At 36.2% G+C, this 17,692-nt stretch overlaps 1 protein-coding gene across 5 annotated transcripts in view; it reads right to left on the bottom strand.

Moving 5' to 3' along the window:
* The window catches only part of SYTL5 (synaptotagmin like 5), a 112,323-nt gene that overhangs the window by 59,941 nt on the left and 34,690 nt on the right, over positions 1-17,692 (bottom strand). For all 5 annotated transcript variants that reach the window (XR_014136629.1, XM_081792366.1, XM_081792364.1 and 2 more), the window contains exon 3: positions 882-997. Coding sequence is in view for 4 of the 5 variants with exons in the window: in XM_081792366.1 (XP_081648492.1) it covers positions 882-997 (116 nt within the window). In the remaining variant the exon portion in view is untranslated. The remainder of the gene's footprint in view (positions 1-881; positions 998-17,692) is intronic.

Genomic DNA, 17,692 nt, shown 5'->3' on the forward strand with positions numbered 1-17,692 from the left:
TCCAGAAGTGACGCTGGAATCAGTTCCAAGCCCCCCAGCTTTACCTGCCAGACTTAAAAATGAGGGGATTTGTCTCTGTATATGAAACATGAGACACCCTAGGGCCAAGCCAGAAGATGCCTGCTCCACCTTTACTGGGCCACACATGAGAAATATGCTCCTACACACAAGTTTCACTCAATATTTAACCAGTTAAATTGTAGTTTGAATGCACAGAATAGCATTCTCAAGGTGGAGTGTCATTTACATTTGGTGACAGTATAATGCTTCATTGAGTGAAAGGGTCCTGAGCATTTCAGGCCATTTAGCATCTCTGGCTAAATGCTATTAACCACCCACTACATGCTATTAATCCCACCTCTGTCACTGCCACAACCAGTAATGCCCCCATTGTATTTCTAAATGCTCCCCTGGCTTGAGGGAGGAGGGCCTGGTACACGATATCACTCCTTAGTTGAGAACCATTGGATTCATAAAAGGAACATTTAAAAGCAATTTTATGGAAATATATCACGTTGAAAAATCAAGGACTGCTTTCATAATGTGAATCATTTAATTCATCTGTTTTATGTTACTGTCTTAAATGCTTGGTAAAATATTGGAAGTGCATTCAGGAAAAGAACTATGTGTGATGAAAATAAATACTTCCTTTGAATATCTCAGCATGTCAGCTATATGGAAAATCACTGTGGATTTTATGTTCTGTTGATGTCCTCTTCCCTTGTATGAATTACAGATTGAGATTTCATGCTGAGTTTTGAAATGACCTAAGGGATTGAGGAAATTCAACTATGTTTATTTGCAACATATACAGGGGAATTATTTAGCTCATCAAAGTAAAAATTAAGACAGTTTTGAAACCAAATAATTGCTTTAGTTACCTGGGCTTCTTCTTAAGATGGACTGTCGGACTATATCAGTGCCCAGAAGATTGACTTGCTTGAAACGCTTTGCCTTTTCTTCAAAAAACCATTCACCGGTTACAATCCTTAGCTGCCTACTCAAGAGAAAAGGAGAGAGCATTGAAATTCAGTTATCTGGCCAAATAATTAACTCTCAAAAATCCCTAATTGAGTAAAAAATAGCCAGTCCTTTATAGAATCTATCTCAATTTCTAGAGTATTTTATGGTGATTATAATGGCAACTATTAGTTGAACGTGTACTATATACCAGGTACTTTCTAATTGATCTTCATACTTCATATATTTTTATTCACAGAACTCTGTGTAAATATTATCATCCTCATTTTGTAGATGAGTAAATTGACACTTAGAGCAATAAAATGACATGTCTCATATCACATAGCTAATAAGTAAAAGACTCAGGATCCCATTCCAAGCAGTCTGGTCTAGGGCTCAAGTTCTTAACCACCGCATTAGAGGGCGAATAATCTTCACTGGAAACAACGGGGAATGAGTGAAGGTTTTGAATTACAAAAGGGCCACAATTAGACTGTGTTTTAGAATGATACCTTGATATACTCTGATGACTGGCTTAGAGTAAAGAGCAAATGGAACAAGACAGGTTGGCCATGGCAATAGTCCGGGAAAGAGATGACAAGACTCATGCTGGGGCAATGGCAAGACTAACAGAAATGAAGAAATAAAATAAAAATGTAGGAGGTAGAAGGGTCTGCCTGAATTTTACAACCAACTGCTGAAGGTGGAAAAGAAGAATCTTTGAACAATCAAACCCATTTTTTTAAAGCCCCAGCTACAACGATAACACAAACCCTTCACTCCAGTTACAAAGGGTATTTACCATTCTCTGAATATGGATTATAGATGTGTTGGTAAAGTAGTGTTCCACTACTACTGTCTGAACACTTCTACAGAGGACTGTACTGGAAAAAAGGTTGAAAGGTAGGAGTGGGTCATATAATGAAAATCTTGGAATGTCATGGTAAGGAGTTGGAATGAACTCTTAGTTTTTCTAAAGTTCAGGTTGCCTCATATAATCTCTGGAGCATTATCTGCACAAAGGAGAAACCAGAGGCAGGCCGATGAGGAAGTTATTGCAATAGATAGAATAGGAAATGATGAAGATGCATATCAGTGATGATAAGAAAGATATAAGGTGAAAAGGGTGAAAAGAAAGGTATAGATTCTTGGGCCAATGAGAATGACAATCAGCAAGACTGGTGACAAGTCAGACATGATGGCTGGAGAAAAGCAGCTGAGAGCCATCTTGAGATTTCTAGCCCCAAGAAGCATATAGATGTGATTCAGTAACTAACTGGACTTAGAAATTAATAATTGGATCCTAAATTATCTAAAAATGACCCCCAAAATATGTCAATATGTTCCCCACAGCAACTACACTGAAATGCTACTTCTAAACAGAAAAGACAAAATTAAGTTATATACAAAACACAGTTCCACTACTGGGGAAAAGAAGTGAAAATGTTATCGTTGGAGCAAATTATTCATTGAAAGGAAAGACTATATATAGCATGTAAATCTCAGATTTATTCCCAAGTGGCTAGATCACCTGTTGCGAAGCAAGGGCTGCTGGATTAGTTAGAAACTACATATGATATCTTAATGGAATATATCAAATCTAAGAAGATCTAATTTACCAACACCAAATGCTTGAATGGGTTAAATTATTTCTGGATACATCTCAAGAACTCCACAGCCTTATGTATCATTACTTATGTTGGAAATATAGGGGCTAAGTGTGCTATTCTTATTTCTAAAGATGTCTCTTCAAGGTTCCTGTCCCTTAGTTTTTCAATCAAACACTAACCTAGGTACTGCTATGACTGAACTTTGCTAATGGAACTGAAGTTACTAAGCAGCTGACTTTAAAATAGGGAGATTGTTCTAGGTTATCTAGGCAGACCCAAAGTAATCACAGAGCCCTTAAAAACAGGAAGAGGAGGCAGAAGTCAGATCTGCAATGCTACAGAATGGGAAGTCAAATTCCACATGTGAGAAAGATTTTTAAGAAGGCTCTGAGATATAAATGTCTACATGCAAGGACCAGAGAGCGGATTCTTGGAGCAAAGGCTGGCTCTTAGCTAACGGCAAACAAGGAAATAGGAGCCTCATTCCTACAGCCATAAGGAATCAGATTCTGCTTACCAAATTGAGCTTGGAAGTGAAATCTTTCCAAAGCCTTCCAATAGGAGCTTAGCCAGCAACACCTTGATTTCAGCCTTGCAAACCTTGAGTACAGAAAGAGACCAAGCCAAGCCAGATCTCTGAGCCACAGAATTGGGAGATAATATATTTGCGCTGTTTTAAGCTGCTAAATTTGCTATGATGGCAAAAGAAAAGTAAAACAATAACTAAACATTGAAATATATTTGTTTGCATATTCAACTCAGGAATTCGGGGCACCTGGGTGGCTCAGTTGGTTAAGCATCCAACTCTTGATTTTGACTCAGGTCATGATCCCAGGGCTCATGGGTTCGAGCCCTGCATCAGGCTCTGCGCTGACAGTGTGGAGCCTGCTTGGGATTCTTTCCCTCTCTCTGTGCCTCACTTGCACTCGTGCTCTCTCTGTCCCTCAAAATAAATAAATAAACATTAAAAAAAATTCAACTCAGGAAATGACCCGCACAGGTTGTGAGAAAATAACTACAGAAACTTCAGAAGACTAATACGGGCAGAGGCTGGCAAATATGATGTGTGGGCAAAATTCACCCCACTACCTGTTTTGTATGGACTACGAGCTAGGAATGTTTTTTTTTTTTTTACACTTGTTAATGGTTCAAAAAAAATCAAAAGAAAAATATTTCATGACACACAAAATTAAATGAATTATACTCAAAATTCAGTGTCCATAAGTAAAGTGTTATTGGAATACAGCCATGCTCATTTGTTTCTATACTGTCTCTGGCTGCTTTTCTACTGTAAGTGCATAGTTGAGCAGTTTTAGCAGAGACCACATGGCCTTTAAAGTCTACAGTATTTACTCTCTGGAGTTGTATTTTTTTAAAAATTTGACAACCTCTTCAATAGGACAGGGTTTATGCAAAAAGAAAGAACAAGGGAAATAATAGATAGGTCAGCAACTGAAAACCACCCAGTAGCGGCATACCAAAATCTCACTTCTGTGTGTGTGTGTGTGTGTGTGTGTGTGTGTGTGTGTGTTTAATGTTCCTGGGATATGGGTTGAGACGGGTGGTGTGCGAACAGCAGTTTCACATATGACAGGTAAAATGGGACACAACCAGTCTACAGGCTCCAGGAAATGGTCCTCCACATCATCTTTACCGTATATGCCTAGAGCTGCCAACACCTAATACAAATAAGAACTTCCCAGAATTGTTAGTCATTACCTCTTGCTCTCCTTGTAGAAACAATAACTATAATCCCTGTATTTGCTCAACTTAGATAGGCACTTGAGTCATTTGTCATTTCAGAGCTCTGCAACATCAGAGCAATCTCTCGGGCTTATGCTTTTGCCACCTTCTCAGGTCCTGGAGGTACACGGGAGTCTTGCTGGAAGAAAGGGAAACTAATACCGAGTAAGCATATACCATGTACCAAGTAATGTGCTAGGCACTTTATATATACCTCTATATTTTATATATCCTCACTCTAAGCCATGAAGTAGCTACTATTATTCTCTAATTCTAACGTTTATTAAGAGAGAGAGAGAGAGAGAGAGACACAGTGCGAGCGGAGAAGGGACAGAGAGATAGAGACAGAGACACAGAATCAGAAGCAGGCTCCAGGCTCTGAGCTGTCAGCACAGAGTCCAACGTGGGGCTTGAACTCACTAGCCATGAGATCATGACCTGAACCGAAGTCGGACGCCCAACCGACTGAGCCACCCAGGTGCCTCTATTATTCTCTATTTCAGATGACAAAACTAAAGCTCCCAAAGGTTAAATAACATGCCAAAGTTATAAAGGTATTATGGCAGAAACAGGATTTTATACTAAAAGGTCATACCCTTTGCATTTGGCTAAACTGTCAAAAAAAGAACTCATAGTTGTCATCTATAACAAGCCTTTAAGCAAAGATGCAAACTTATAGAAGCCAAGGAACAATACACAGCATTTCATATGATGGGCTATGATTGTACACGTGTGCGCATGTACACATCCACACGCGCACACTGGCGTTAGAGTGACATGAATAAAGGAGGGGTGAAAGAGGAAAGAAAGTAAACATGACGACCACTGTGAAGTTTATATCCCTATCAGTCACATCAGTCTACTACTTGAAAAATACAAGGCTTGGAATATATTCGGTGTTTCCTCGAAGTCATGCTCTAAAAACTGAGTTTGACTGAAACTAAGCGGATTGCACTCATTTGTCATTAATGATTACTTATTCAGAGTTTTCTAGGTCCTGATTTTCTTTAACATCAACCTCCTGGGACTCCAAACTTTCACTTGGAAGCTTATTTAAATGTAAAGTCAAGTTAAGTTCTCCTTAGATTTATAGAGGGAAAATAGGTAATCTTATCCTAAAAAAAAAAAAAAAAGAATATGACTGACCAAAATATACATTTTCCTTGTTATCTTCTATTAACTACTGGAGACATCTGAGATAAGATATGTTTATTAGCTATGCTGAGATAAGATAGGAGTTTCCTTGTTATTATTCATAAGAAAACTAATTAGATTTACAAATTTATTCATTACACATCAAATATTTATTGCATTTTTACTTAGCCTTCTGCTAAGGCTAGGAGTAAAGATGCAAATAGGACAAACAAGAACCCTGGCCTTACAGAGATGATGGTCTATATTTATTCCTTTCCAAACACAAAAATTAAAAAAGAAATCCCTAGACACATTATGGTAAAACTGCAGAATACTCCAGAAAAAATAGCATCTTACAAATAGGTAGAGAGGGGAAATTCCCCCAAATTACATACAAAGCGATGACAATTAGAATGACAGTTGGCTTTCAACAGTAATAATAAAACTCAGAATCCAGTCAATGATATCTTCAAAGTTCCGAGAGAAAATAACCTTAAAAGTGTCTATACAAAAAACCACTGTTCAGAAATGAGGTGAAATAAAAAAAATTTCAGCAAAATAAAAACTGAAATAATTTACCATCAATAGAGTTTCACTCAAGGAATTTCCAAAGATTGTACTTCAGAAGAGGTAAAATAGATCTGAGGTATAGAAAGAAACAGCACATGGATAAATCTAAGAAACACGGATGTATAAACAATTATAATATCTAAAATGAATTTTAAAAATATATATCTAAACAAAAAAGCAAGCAAACAAAAAGATAGGTCTAAAACAGAACAAAAAGTATGTATAATCCAGGGAGAAGATATGTGAAGTTTAAGAATATCAAGTTCCTTTTATTAATTAGAAGAAAACTAAAACTATTGATTAGTAAAATAAAATGAATTTTGTGATTTTTAGTATAATCACTGGAAATAAAAAATCATATGTAATATCTGCACTAGTAGAAAAAATAAAATCGAATGAGAAAAATATACTTTAATCAACCTGTAGAAAGTAAAAATAAAAGCAAATAAAATCTATAGGTAATAATACATGAAGGCAAATATTACAGGGATCACTATAATAGAAACAAATGTACATATCATGGTAATTATGACTGTAAGTAGCTTAAACCATAGTTTAAGAAAAATATTGCCAGATTAAACTTTAAAAATTATATACAGTGAATATGTACAGCATGTATATGTATTACAACACATGTATTATGTATATAGCATACATGTATAGCAAATATTTAAATACATATAATTTAAAATAGCATATGTGCTATATAGATGAGTCTCACCATAAGCATATGGATACAGAAAGGCTGAAAGTCAAATGGTAGAATAATATATACTATGTAAATACTAATCAACAAAAAACTCGATGTAGTTAATAGCAGACAAAACAAACTTTAAAGCATTTCTAGAAGTGAAGAGGGTCACAAAGGAAAACTTCAAATTGGTAAAGACTGACAGTCTAATGGAAAAATGAGCAATGGACATAAATAGTCCTATCACAGAAAAGGAACCAAAAAAGGCCAATAAACCTATGAAAAGATTCTCAACCTCATTAGTAATCAGAAAAATTCAAATTAAAATCATAGTAAAATACCTAGTTATATCTCCAGGTTTGGCAAAAATTAAAAGTTTTCATTATTCCAAGTGTTGGTAAGATTGTGAAGTAAAAAAAAAAAATTATATAATGTAGGTAGTTTAAACTGCTAGAACCACCATGAGAAACAATTTAACATTATCTCATAAAGTTGAAAATGCTCATACCATTTGCCCTGCAAGTTCATTCCTAGGTGCACCACCTAGAGAAGTCTTCTCAAACATTTTTGGCATAGGTCACAGTAAAGAATATATATATTTTTTTGAGAGAGAGAGAGAGAGAGAGAGAGAGCGAGAGAGAGCGAGCGCACAAGAATCTTAAGCAGGCTCCATGCTCAGAGTGGAGCCCTATACAGGGCTGAATCCCATGATGCTGGAATCATGACCTGAGCTGAAATCAAGAGTCTGACACTGAACTGACTGAGCCACCTCAGTGCCCCAAAAATGTTTTATATCACAATCCAGAAAATATACACATACACTTTTACGCACATACATATGTACACACATTTATTATTATATTTTCACACACACATATAACTACAAGCACACTGACATTTTCTATTCTATTTTGTTTTTAGTGCTAGTCAATCACAGCCCCCTAAAGGGGCATGAGCCAGTTTTAAAACCCCACCTTAGGGAAACTCTTCTACATGTTTGTCAGGCCATATGCACAAGACTGTCATAGCAAGAAGAACAAAACCCAAACCCAGCAATAGGAAGGAAATAATAAAGAGAAGAGCAGAAAGAAATGATATAGAAACTAAAAAAAAAAAAAAAAAAATTGAACACATCAAAGAAACCAAGAGCTAGTTCTTTGAAAAGATCAACCAAAGTGATAAACCTCTAGCAAGATTCACTACAAAAGAGAGGATCCAAATAAACAAAATTACTAATGAAAGAGGAGACGTAACATCACAGAAATGCAAACAACTATAACAGAATATGATGAAAACTTATATGCCAACAAATCGAATAACCTAAAAGAAATGGATTAAGTCAGAGAAACATATAACCTACCAAAACTAAAGCAGGAAGAAATAGAATTTATTTTTTATTTATCACCATCAATAGAATAGAATCAATAATCAAAATAACTCCCAAAAAACAAAAGTCCAGGACCAGACAGCTTCACAGCCAAATTCCACCAAACGTTTAAAGAAGAGTTAATACCAATTCTTCTCAAACTATACCAAAAAAAAAAGGAAGGAAAACTTCCAAAATCATCCTATGAGGCCAGTATCACTCTGACATCAAAACCAGATAAAGACACCACACACACACACAAAAGAGAACTACAGACCAATCTCTCCATTAACTTTATGTTTCTGCAAAAATCTTCAACAAAGTATTAGCAAACTGAATCCAAAAATGCATTAAAAAAATCATACACCATGATCAAGTGAGATTTATTCCCAGGATTCAAGGGTGATTCAATATTCACAAAACAATCTATGTGGTATGTCACATCAATATGACAAATCATAAAAACAGTAAGATCATTTCAGTAGACTCAGGAAAAGCATTTGACAAAGTACACTATCCATTCATGATTAAAAAAATCCTCTGCAAAGTAGGTCTAAAGGAAACATATCTCAACATAATAAAGGCCATATATGCAAAACCCCCAGCCAACATCATACTCAATGGGGGAAAACTGAGAGGTTTCCCCCTAAGGTCAGGAACGAGACAAGGATGTTCACTATCATCACTTTTATTCAACACAGTACTGCAAGTCCTAGCCATAACAATGAGACAACATAAAGAAATAAAAGGCATCCAAACTGGTAAGGAAGAAGTAAAACTTTCCCTATTTGCAGGCAACATGATAGTATATACAGAAAACCCTAAAGACTCCACCCAAAAAATTACTAGAATTGATAAATGAATTCAGTATACAAGTTGCAGGATACAAAATCAATGTACAAAAATCTGTTGCATTTTTATACACTAATTATGAAGTTGCAGAAAGTGAAATTAACAAAACAATTCCATCTACAATTGTACCCAAAACAGCAGAATATCTAGGAATAAACAACCAAAAAGGTGAAAAACCTGTACTCTGAAAAGTATAAAACACTCATGAAAGAAATTCAAGATGAAACAAAGAAATGGAAAGATATTCCATGCTCATGGATTGGAAGAACAAATATTGTTAAAATAATTCATAAGCAATCTACAGACCAATAGCATTTTTCACAGAACTAGAACAAATAATCCTAAAATTTGTATGGAACCACCAAAGACCTTGAATAGCCAAAGCAGTCTTGAAACATAAAAACAAAATTTGAGGTATCACAATTTCCGATTTCAAATTATATTACACAGTGGTAGTAATTAAAACAGTATAGTACTGCCATAAAAACAGACACATAGATCAATGAAATAGAACAGAAAACCCAGAAGTAAACCCAGAATTATATAGTCAATTAATCTTCGACAAAGGAGGAATGAAAATACAATGGGAAAAGAGTCTCCTCAACAAATGGTGCTGACAAAACCAGAGAGCCATTTGCAAAAGAATGAAACTGGACCATTTTCTTCACTATACACAAAAATAAACTCAAAATGGATAAAAGACCCAAATGTGACAAAAAAAGAAGAAAGCTACTATAAACTTCACTGAACCTATCTTTTAGTGAAAAACATTGAAAATTGAAAAAACTAATTTTAACAAATTTCAATTTTTTTATTTAAAAAAAAAAAAGACCTAAATGTGAGACCTGAAACCAGAAAAATCCATGAAGAGAGCACAGGCAGTAATGTTTATGACATCGGCTAGAGCAACATTTTTCTAGATATGCCTCCTGAGGCAAGGGAAATAAAAGCAAAAATAAACCACAGTGAAAGAGACAATTAACAAAACTAAAAGGCAATCTAATGAATGGGAGAAGATATCTGCAAATGACATATCTGATAAAGGGTTAGTATTCAAAGTATATAAAGAACTTATACAACTCAACACCTGAAAAACAAACAATCCAACTAAAAAATGGGCAGAAGACACGAACAGACATTTCTTCAGAGAAGATATACAGATGGCCAACAAAGAGATGAAAAGATGCTCAGTATCACTCATCATCAGGGAAATGCAGATCGAAACTACAACGAGACATCACCTCACACCTGTCAGAATGGCTAAACTCAAAACACAAGAAACAACAAGTGTTGGTGAGGACATGGTGGAAAAGAAGTCCTCTTGCCCTGTTGGTGAGAAAGCAAATTGGTGCAGCCACTATAAAAATCAGTATAGAGGCTTCTCAAAAAATTAAAAACAGAATTACCCTATGATCCAGGAATCACACTACCGGGTATTTACCCCAAAAATACCAAAACACTAATTCCAAGGCATACATGCACCCCTATGTTTACTGCAGCATTATTTACAATAGCCAAACTATGGAAGCAACCCAAGTGTCCACTGACAGGTGCGTGGATAAAGAAGATGTGGTATATATACATACAATGGAATATTTAGCCACAAAAAGAATGAAATCTTTCCATTTGTAACAATATACATAGAGCTAGAAAGTATGATGTTAAATGAAATAAATCAGAGAAAGACAAATGCCATATGATCTGACTCATATGTGGAATTTAGGAAACAACAAATGAGAAAAGGAAAAAAAAGAGAAACCAAGAAAAAAATTGTTAACTATAAAGAACTGATGGTTACCAGAAGGGAGGTGGGTGGGGTGAAGGGGAATATAGGGGATGGGGATTAAAGAGTACATTTATCATGATGAAAATAAAATGAAATAAAATGGAAAAAAGAATGTCACAGGAGCATTTTATCTACCATTATAAATTGAAACAGTATAAATGTCCATCAACAAGAAAATGGATACACTATAAGATGACACAATAGTGAAGATGAATGTAATCGTACTCACATAAATGTGGATAGATTTCACACACAAAAAATGTTGAGCTAAAAATGTCACAAAGAATACATACAGTATGATTTCCATTTCTGTAGCACTCAAAAATGAAAAATTATATTACTTAGGGACATATCCAAGTGCAGCAAAACCATAAAGTAAAGCAAAGGAATGAAAAATACAAAACAAGAATATTCTCATTCTTCTTTAAAGAGTTCTTTTTTTAATGTTTATTTTTGAGAGAGGGACCACACGTGTGAGCAGGGGAGGGGCAGGGAGAGAGGGGAACTGAGGATCTGAAGCAGGCTCTGTGCTGTTAGCAGAGAGCCCAATGCAGGGCTTGAAGTCACCAACCATGAGGCCATGACCTGAGCTGAAGTCGGATGCTTAACCGACTGAGCCATCCAAGGGCCCCAAGAATGTTCTCATTCTTAAACTGGGTGACAAATACATGCATACTCCTTTTATTATTGCTTAAATTATACATATACATTATAGAGTATCTTGATGTGTACGATATTTTCACATTAAAAAAAATCTTTCTAGTCTATGTAGGTGTTAAGATACTATTCTACAGTCAACAAAGCTAGATTACAGAAATTTGCTAAAGTAGGGGTGGTTATGAAATTACTGTGTGGCAACTGTTAATGGCCATCAAACCAAAGATCACCAGGAACCCACATATGGGTGAACAAGTTGAGATATTTTTCATTGCAATGAAGGAAAATACACGCCATGGAGAACCATGGGGCATCTCAGTAACAGGGCATTTGGAAGACTTTCATATAGGATTTGGGGTGACATTAGGTAATTTTGGAGACAGTTCTAGGGAGCAGAGATTTGGTCAAGATTAGGTGAAGTCAATAAGCGGGGACAATGCTATGACAGGTATATTAATAAGTTTTATGTAGAAGGAGGGCAAACAAGAACAAGGCTAAAGGTGCAATTGTTAAGGAAATAGCAGGTCACAGGAGTCAAGAAAAGGGGATGTTTCATACTTTCTGGCTTCAACAGGCACCTTGTTTTTTCTATGCTTAGACAGGGCTATGAATTGCTCTTATTTTGTCTCACTTCATCATGATTGCCGAGTAATCTTGTGGGATGCTGATGCTGAGATTATGTCCAACAGATGAATACCATGGTCTACCTGTGAGTGTCAGCTCATCTTCTAACAGCGTCAAAGCCTGCTTGTAAACATCAGACCAGTTTCCACACATCAGGGGCTGTAGTTCTCTTTCTCATAACAAAGGACTATACAGTCCCTCCTTGCACTCTCTCTGTGTATGTTCCAACCATTGGTACTATCTGCTTTCAAGTTTACTGGCAGAGACTCCTATTTTATCCATTTCAGTTATATTTTATCTATTTCAGTAATCATTACCAATTCATCAAAAACAAAAACATCAATTTTCTCCTTCTTTAAAAGACAAAGACTCTCACAAGGATACACAACAACATGAAATGTAACGACATGGCATGAATATAAGATCAAGTGATCAACGCCATAGAAGTAACTTACTTTTTAGTTCCCTATCTCATTTTTCTGAGTTCAAATGCAGTGCTGATTAAGAAAAATGATCATTAGGACTGTCTCTGTGTTGGATGGCAACTGCATCAGCTAACATAATCATGTGGAATTTTGTAGGTCTCATTAAGATAGCAAAATGAACTAACTGGCTGCATCAGGGTCCCTTTCATTATGTTTCTACAGTTAAATTTAAAACTAGACCTATAGCAACCAACCTGTTAAAACGAGAAGGGGTTGTAGAAAATGTCAAGGGCTGCTCAGCCCAGGTAGCCTCCCTCCATCAGTCCTTGCTATAAATCGTTCCAGTGGTCCAGCAATAAAATCTCTTTACTTTTATCCAATCCAAGGTAAATGACAATAAAGGTTGTGCTTCCAACTGATTAAAGAATGAGTCACTTTCTGACTCATCTCCTCTCTTAGAGGTCAGGGTGAGAATTTCAATTTTATGGTCTATTAAACATGGAGACAGCCCAGTGGCACTGCAGCATTCTCTCACAACAAACAAAGGGTGTTCACTGCCCATAAAATATCATTCACGATTCCTTTTTGAAAACCACTCCATAAACAGCAAACAAGATACTCCTAATGCTGACAGATAGTTTAAGTTTCTGAGATCACAGAGGCTAGTAGCAGGAATAGTGGAGAAGTAATGGTCTCTGTTTTCAGCTTTAAAAACAAGGAGGGATTTTAATAAGTCAAATTAGATACGCACCATGTAAATTTCCAACTGTCACAGAAGGACATGATTATAAGCTGTAGTCACAGAAGCATAAGAATTAATTGAAAGTTCTGTTTCTTCCTCCAGACATTTGAATGCATAAAAACAGAATTTATACTACTGAGGAGACAATACTGTAATAAACTCATCTTCCTCCTTAGAGGGTTAAACCATTGAGGGTAACCCATGTTTTATTCACCTTTGTATTCTTATCTCCTAGTGTACCAACAGGTTATCAATAAATATTGTAGAAGGGATAGATGAATACACTGATGGGATCAATCAGCTAGGTGGATGGTTGGGTTTATTAAGTTATTGCTTCATCAATAAAAGAAGTACAAATGATTCAGAAGTTCTGTATTGATGCATTAACATCTACAAAGGAAGACAAAGAACTTTCCATTTGTTATTATTTATTCTTACATCCTTCTGACAACAGCTTGTATTACATCTTTGACAGCTGAAAATTTACTCTGTTCAAAGGTCAAATGTATCTGACATGGCTCATATTTTTTAATGTATTTTTTTAAACTTACGCTTCTGACAGAAGAAAACTACCTATGTTTCATAACTTGCTTAAGCCTGAAATGCTTTAACTGGAAAACTACCCTCTACTCATTCACTCACTCTTATTCTTCTAATCCATGAGCATGGAATGTTTTTCCATTTCTTGGTATCTTCTTCAATTTCCTTCATAAACTTTCTATAGTTTTCAGCATACACATCTTTTACATCTTTGGTTAGGTTTATTCCTAGGTCTTTTATGATTCTTGGTGCAATTGTGAATGGGATCAGTTTCTTTATTTCTCTTTCTGTTGCTTCATTATTGGTGTATAAAAATGCAACTGATTTCTGTACATTAATTTTGTATCCTGTGACTTTGCTGAATTTATGTATCAGTTCTAGCAGAATTGGGGAGCACTGAAACATATAAAACAATCACAAACATCAGCAACCTTATTGATAAGAATGTTGTAATTGCAGGGGATTTTAATACTCCACTTACAGCAATGGATATATCATCTAGACATAGAATCAATAAAGAAACAAGGGCCCTGAATGATACATTGGATCAGATGAACTTGACAGATATATTTAGAATTCCGCATCCCAAAGCAACGGAATATACTTTCTTCTCAAGTGTACATGGAACATTCTCCAAGATAGATCACATACTGGGTCACAAAACAGCCCTTAATAAGTATAAAAGAATTGAGATCATACCATTCACACTTTCAGATCACAATGCTATGAAACTTGAAATCAACCACAGGAAAAAGACTGGAAAACCTCCAAAACCATGGAGATTAAAGAGCATCCTACTAAAGAATGAATGGGTCAACCAAGAATGAATGGGTCATCCTACTAAAGAATGAATGGGCAATTAGAGAAGAAATTAAAAATTATATGGAAACAAATGAAAATGAAAATACAATCCAAATGCTTTGGGATGCAGTGAAGGCAGTCCTGGGAGGAAAATACATTGCAATCCAGGCCTATCTCAAGAAACAAGAAAAATCCCCAATACAATATCTAACAGCACACCTAAAGGAACTAGAAGCAGACAGCAAAGACACCCCAAACCCAGCAGAAGAAGAGAAATAATAAATCAGAGCATAAATAAACAACATAGAATCTAAAAAAAAAAAAACAGTAAAGCAGATCAATGAAACCAAGAGTTGGTTTTTTTGAAAAATAAACAAAACTGATAAACCTCTAGCCAGGCTTCTCAAAAAGAAAAGAGAGAGGACCCAAATACATAAAATTACAAATGAGAATGGAATTATTACAGCCAATCCCTCAGAAATACAAGCAATTATCAGGGAATACTATCAGAAACTATATGCCAACAAACTGGACAACCTGGAAGAAATGGACAAATTCCTAAGCACCCACACACTTCCAAAACTGAAGCAGGAAGAAATAGAAAACTTGAACAGACCCATAACCAGCAAAGAAATGGGATCAGTTATCAAAATCTCCCAACAAATAAGAGTCTAGGACCAGATGGCTTCCCTGGGGAATTCTACCAGACATTTAAAGCAGAGATAATACCTATCCTTCTTAAGCTGTTCTGAAAAAATAGAAAGGGAAGGAAAACTTCCAGACTCATTCTATGAAGCCAGCATTACTTTGATTCCCAAACCAGACAGAGACCCAGCAAAAAAAGAGAACTACAGGCCAATATCCCTGATGAATATGGATGCAAAAATTCTCAACCAGATACTAGCAAATCGAATTCAACAGCATATAAAAAGACTTATTCACCAAGATCAAGTGGGATTCATTCCTGGGCTGCAGGGCTGGTTCAATATTCACAAATCCATCAATATGATACATCACATGAATAAAAGAAAAGATAAAAACCATACGATCCTGTCAATAGATGCAGAAAAAGCATTTGACAAAATATAGCATCCTTTCTTAATAAAAGCCCTCGAGAAAGTCAGCATAGAAGGAACATACTTAAGCATCATAAAAGCCATTTATGAAAAGCCCACAGCCGATATCATCCTCAATGGCGAAAAACTGAGAGCTTTCCCCCTGAGATCAGGAACACGACAAGGATGTCCACTCTCACTGCTGTTGTTTAACACAGTGTTGGAAGCACCAGCAATCAGACGACAAAAGGAAATCAAAGGCATCAAAATTGGCAAAGATGAAGCTGAGATTTCACTTTTTGCAGATGACATGATATTCTACATGGAAAATATGCATTTTCACTAGATACATATTACACAGAGTCTCACTAACTTACAATTTTTAAAATACTTTTTCATCAACCAAAAGTTATCAGGTTTATAGGAAGACAATATATGACCCAAATCAAGAGAAACAAAGAAACAAAATATCAGTCCCATCAGGGACTCAGATAATATAACTGTCATTTGTAGACTTTTAAATAATTATAAATAATTTTTCCAAGAAACTACAAGAAAAAGGTGAAGGTCAACAGAGAGTTAGAATTGTAACAAAAGCAAAATGAAAAATCTAAAATTGAAAAACACAACTAAAGGATGAATAAGTGTGCTTAACAGCAAATTAGACACAGACAAAGATAAGATTAGTGAATTGAAAGACAGATCAGAAAAAATATACAAAATGAATTCAGAGACATAAAAGGATAAAAAATATGGAAAGGAATAGAAGAGATATATGAAAACCACTGAATATATAAGAATATATAAGCTATATATTTGGAGTATTTGGAGTAGAGGAGAGAGAAGGGGGAACAAGCAATATGGGAAGAGATATTATCTGAGAAATATTTGAACATGACAAAAGATATTAATAGATGCAAATTTAAGACACTCTAGATTCCCCAACATGGACAAATGTAAATAAAATCAGACATAGGCTAGATGTGTTATAGAAACTCTGTATATACAACAGAAAAGGGGAAAATAGTAAAAGTAGACAATGAAAAATATTATTACAGTTGATTCCTGGACAACACAACTTGGTGGGTTTCTTTTCAAGTTTTTATGTAAATTATAGTTAACATTTAAATTATAGTGCAATATTGGTTTCAGGCATAGTATTCAGTGATTCATCATTTAAATACAACACTCAGTGCTCATGATAACAAGTGCCCTCCTTTTTTTTTTAAATGTTTTTATTTTATTTTTGAGACAGAGAGAGAGCATGAACGAGGGAGGGTCAGAGAGAGGGACACACAGAATCTGAAACAGGCTCCAGGCTCCGAGCTGTCAGCACAGAGCCCGACGCAGGGCTCAAACTCACAGACTGTGAGATCATGACCTGAGCCGAAGTCGGACGCTTAACCAACTGAGCCACCCAGGTGCCCCATTACAAGGCGCCCCTCCTTAATACCCATCACCCAACTAGCCCATGCCCTACGCACTTCCCTCCATCAACCCTCAGTTTGTTCTCTATCTTTAAGAGTCTCCCATGGTTGGGGCAGCTGGGTGGCTCAGTTGGTTAAGTGTCCAACTCTTGATTTTGGCTCAGGACATGATCTCACAGTTCCTGAGTTCAAGCCCCACGTTGGGCTCTGTGCCTACAGCTTGGAGCTTGTTTGGGATTCTCTCTCTCCCTCTCTCTCTGCCCCTATCCTCCTTGTGCTCTCTCTTAAAATAAATAAAACACTTAAAAAAAAGAACCTCTCATCATTTGTTTCACTCTTTTCCCCCCTCCCATATGTTCATCTGGTTTTTTAAAAAAAATATTTTTTAATGTTTATTTTTATTTTTGAGAGAGAGAGAAAGAGAGAGAGAGAGAGAGAGAGAGAGAGAGAGAGAGAGAGAGAGAAGGAGCACAAGCAGGGCAGGGGCAGAGAGGGAGACGCAGAATCCAAAGCAGGCTCCAGGCTCTGAGCTGTCAGCACAGAGCGTGACACAGGTGGGGCTCGAACTCTTGAACTGCAAGATCGTGACCTGGGCCGAAGTTGGACACTTAACCGACTAAGCCACCCAGGTGCCCCTGTTCATCTGTCTTGATGGACAATACAAGTTTGAATGGTGTGGCTTCACTTATATGTGGAGTTTTTTCAATAT

Source organism: Panthera onca, chromosome X (genome assembly GCF_046562875.1).
Source record: "Panthera onca isolate mPanOnc1 chromosome X, mPanOnc1 haplotype 2, whole genome shotgun sequence".
In the NCBI taxonomy this organism is placed as follows: domain Eukaryota; kingdom Metazoa; phylum Chordata; class Mammalia; order Carnivora; family Felidae; genus Panthera; species Panthera onca.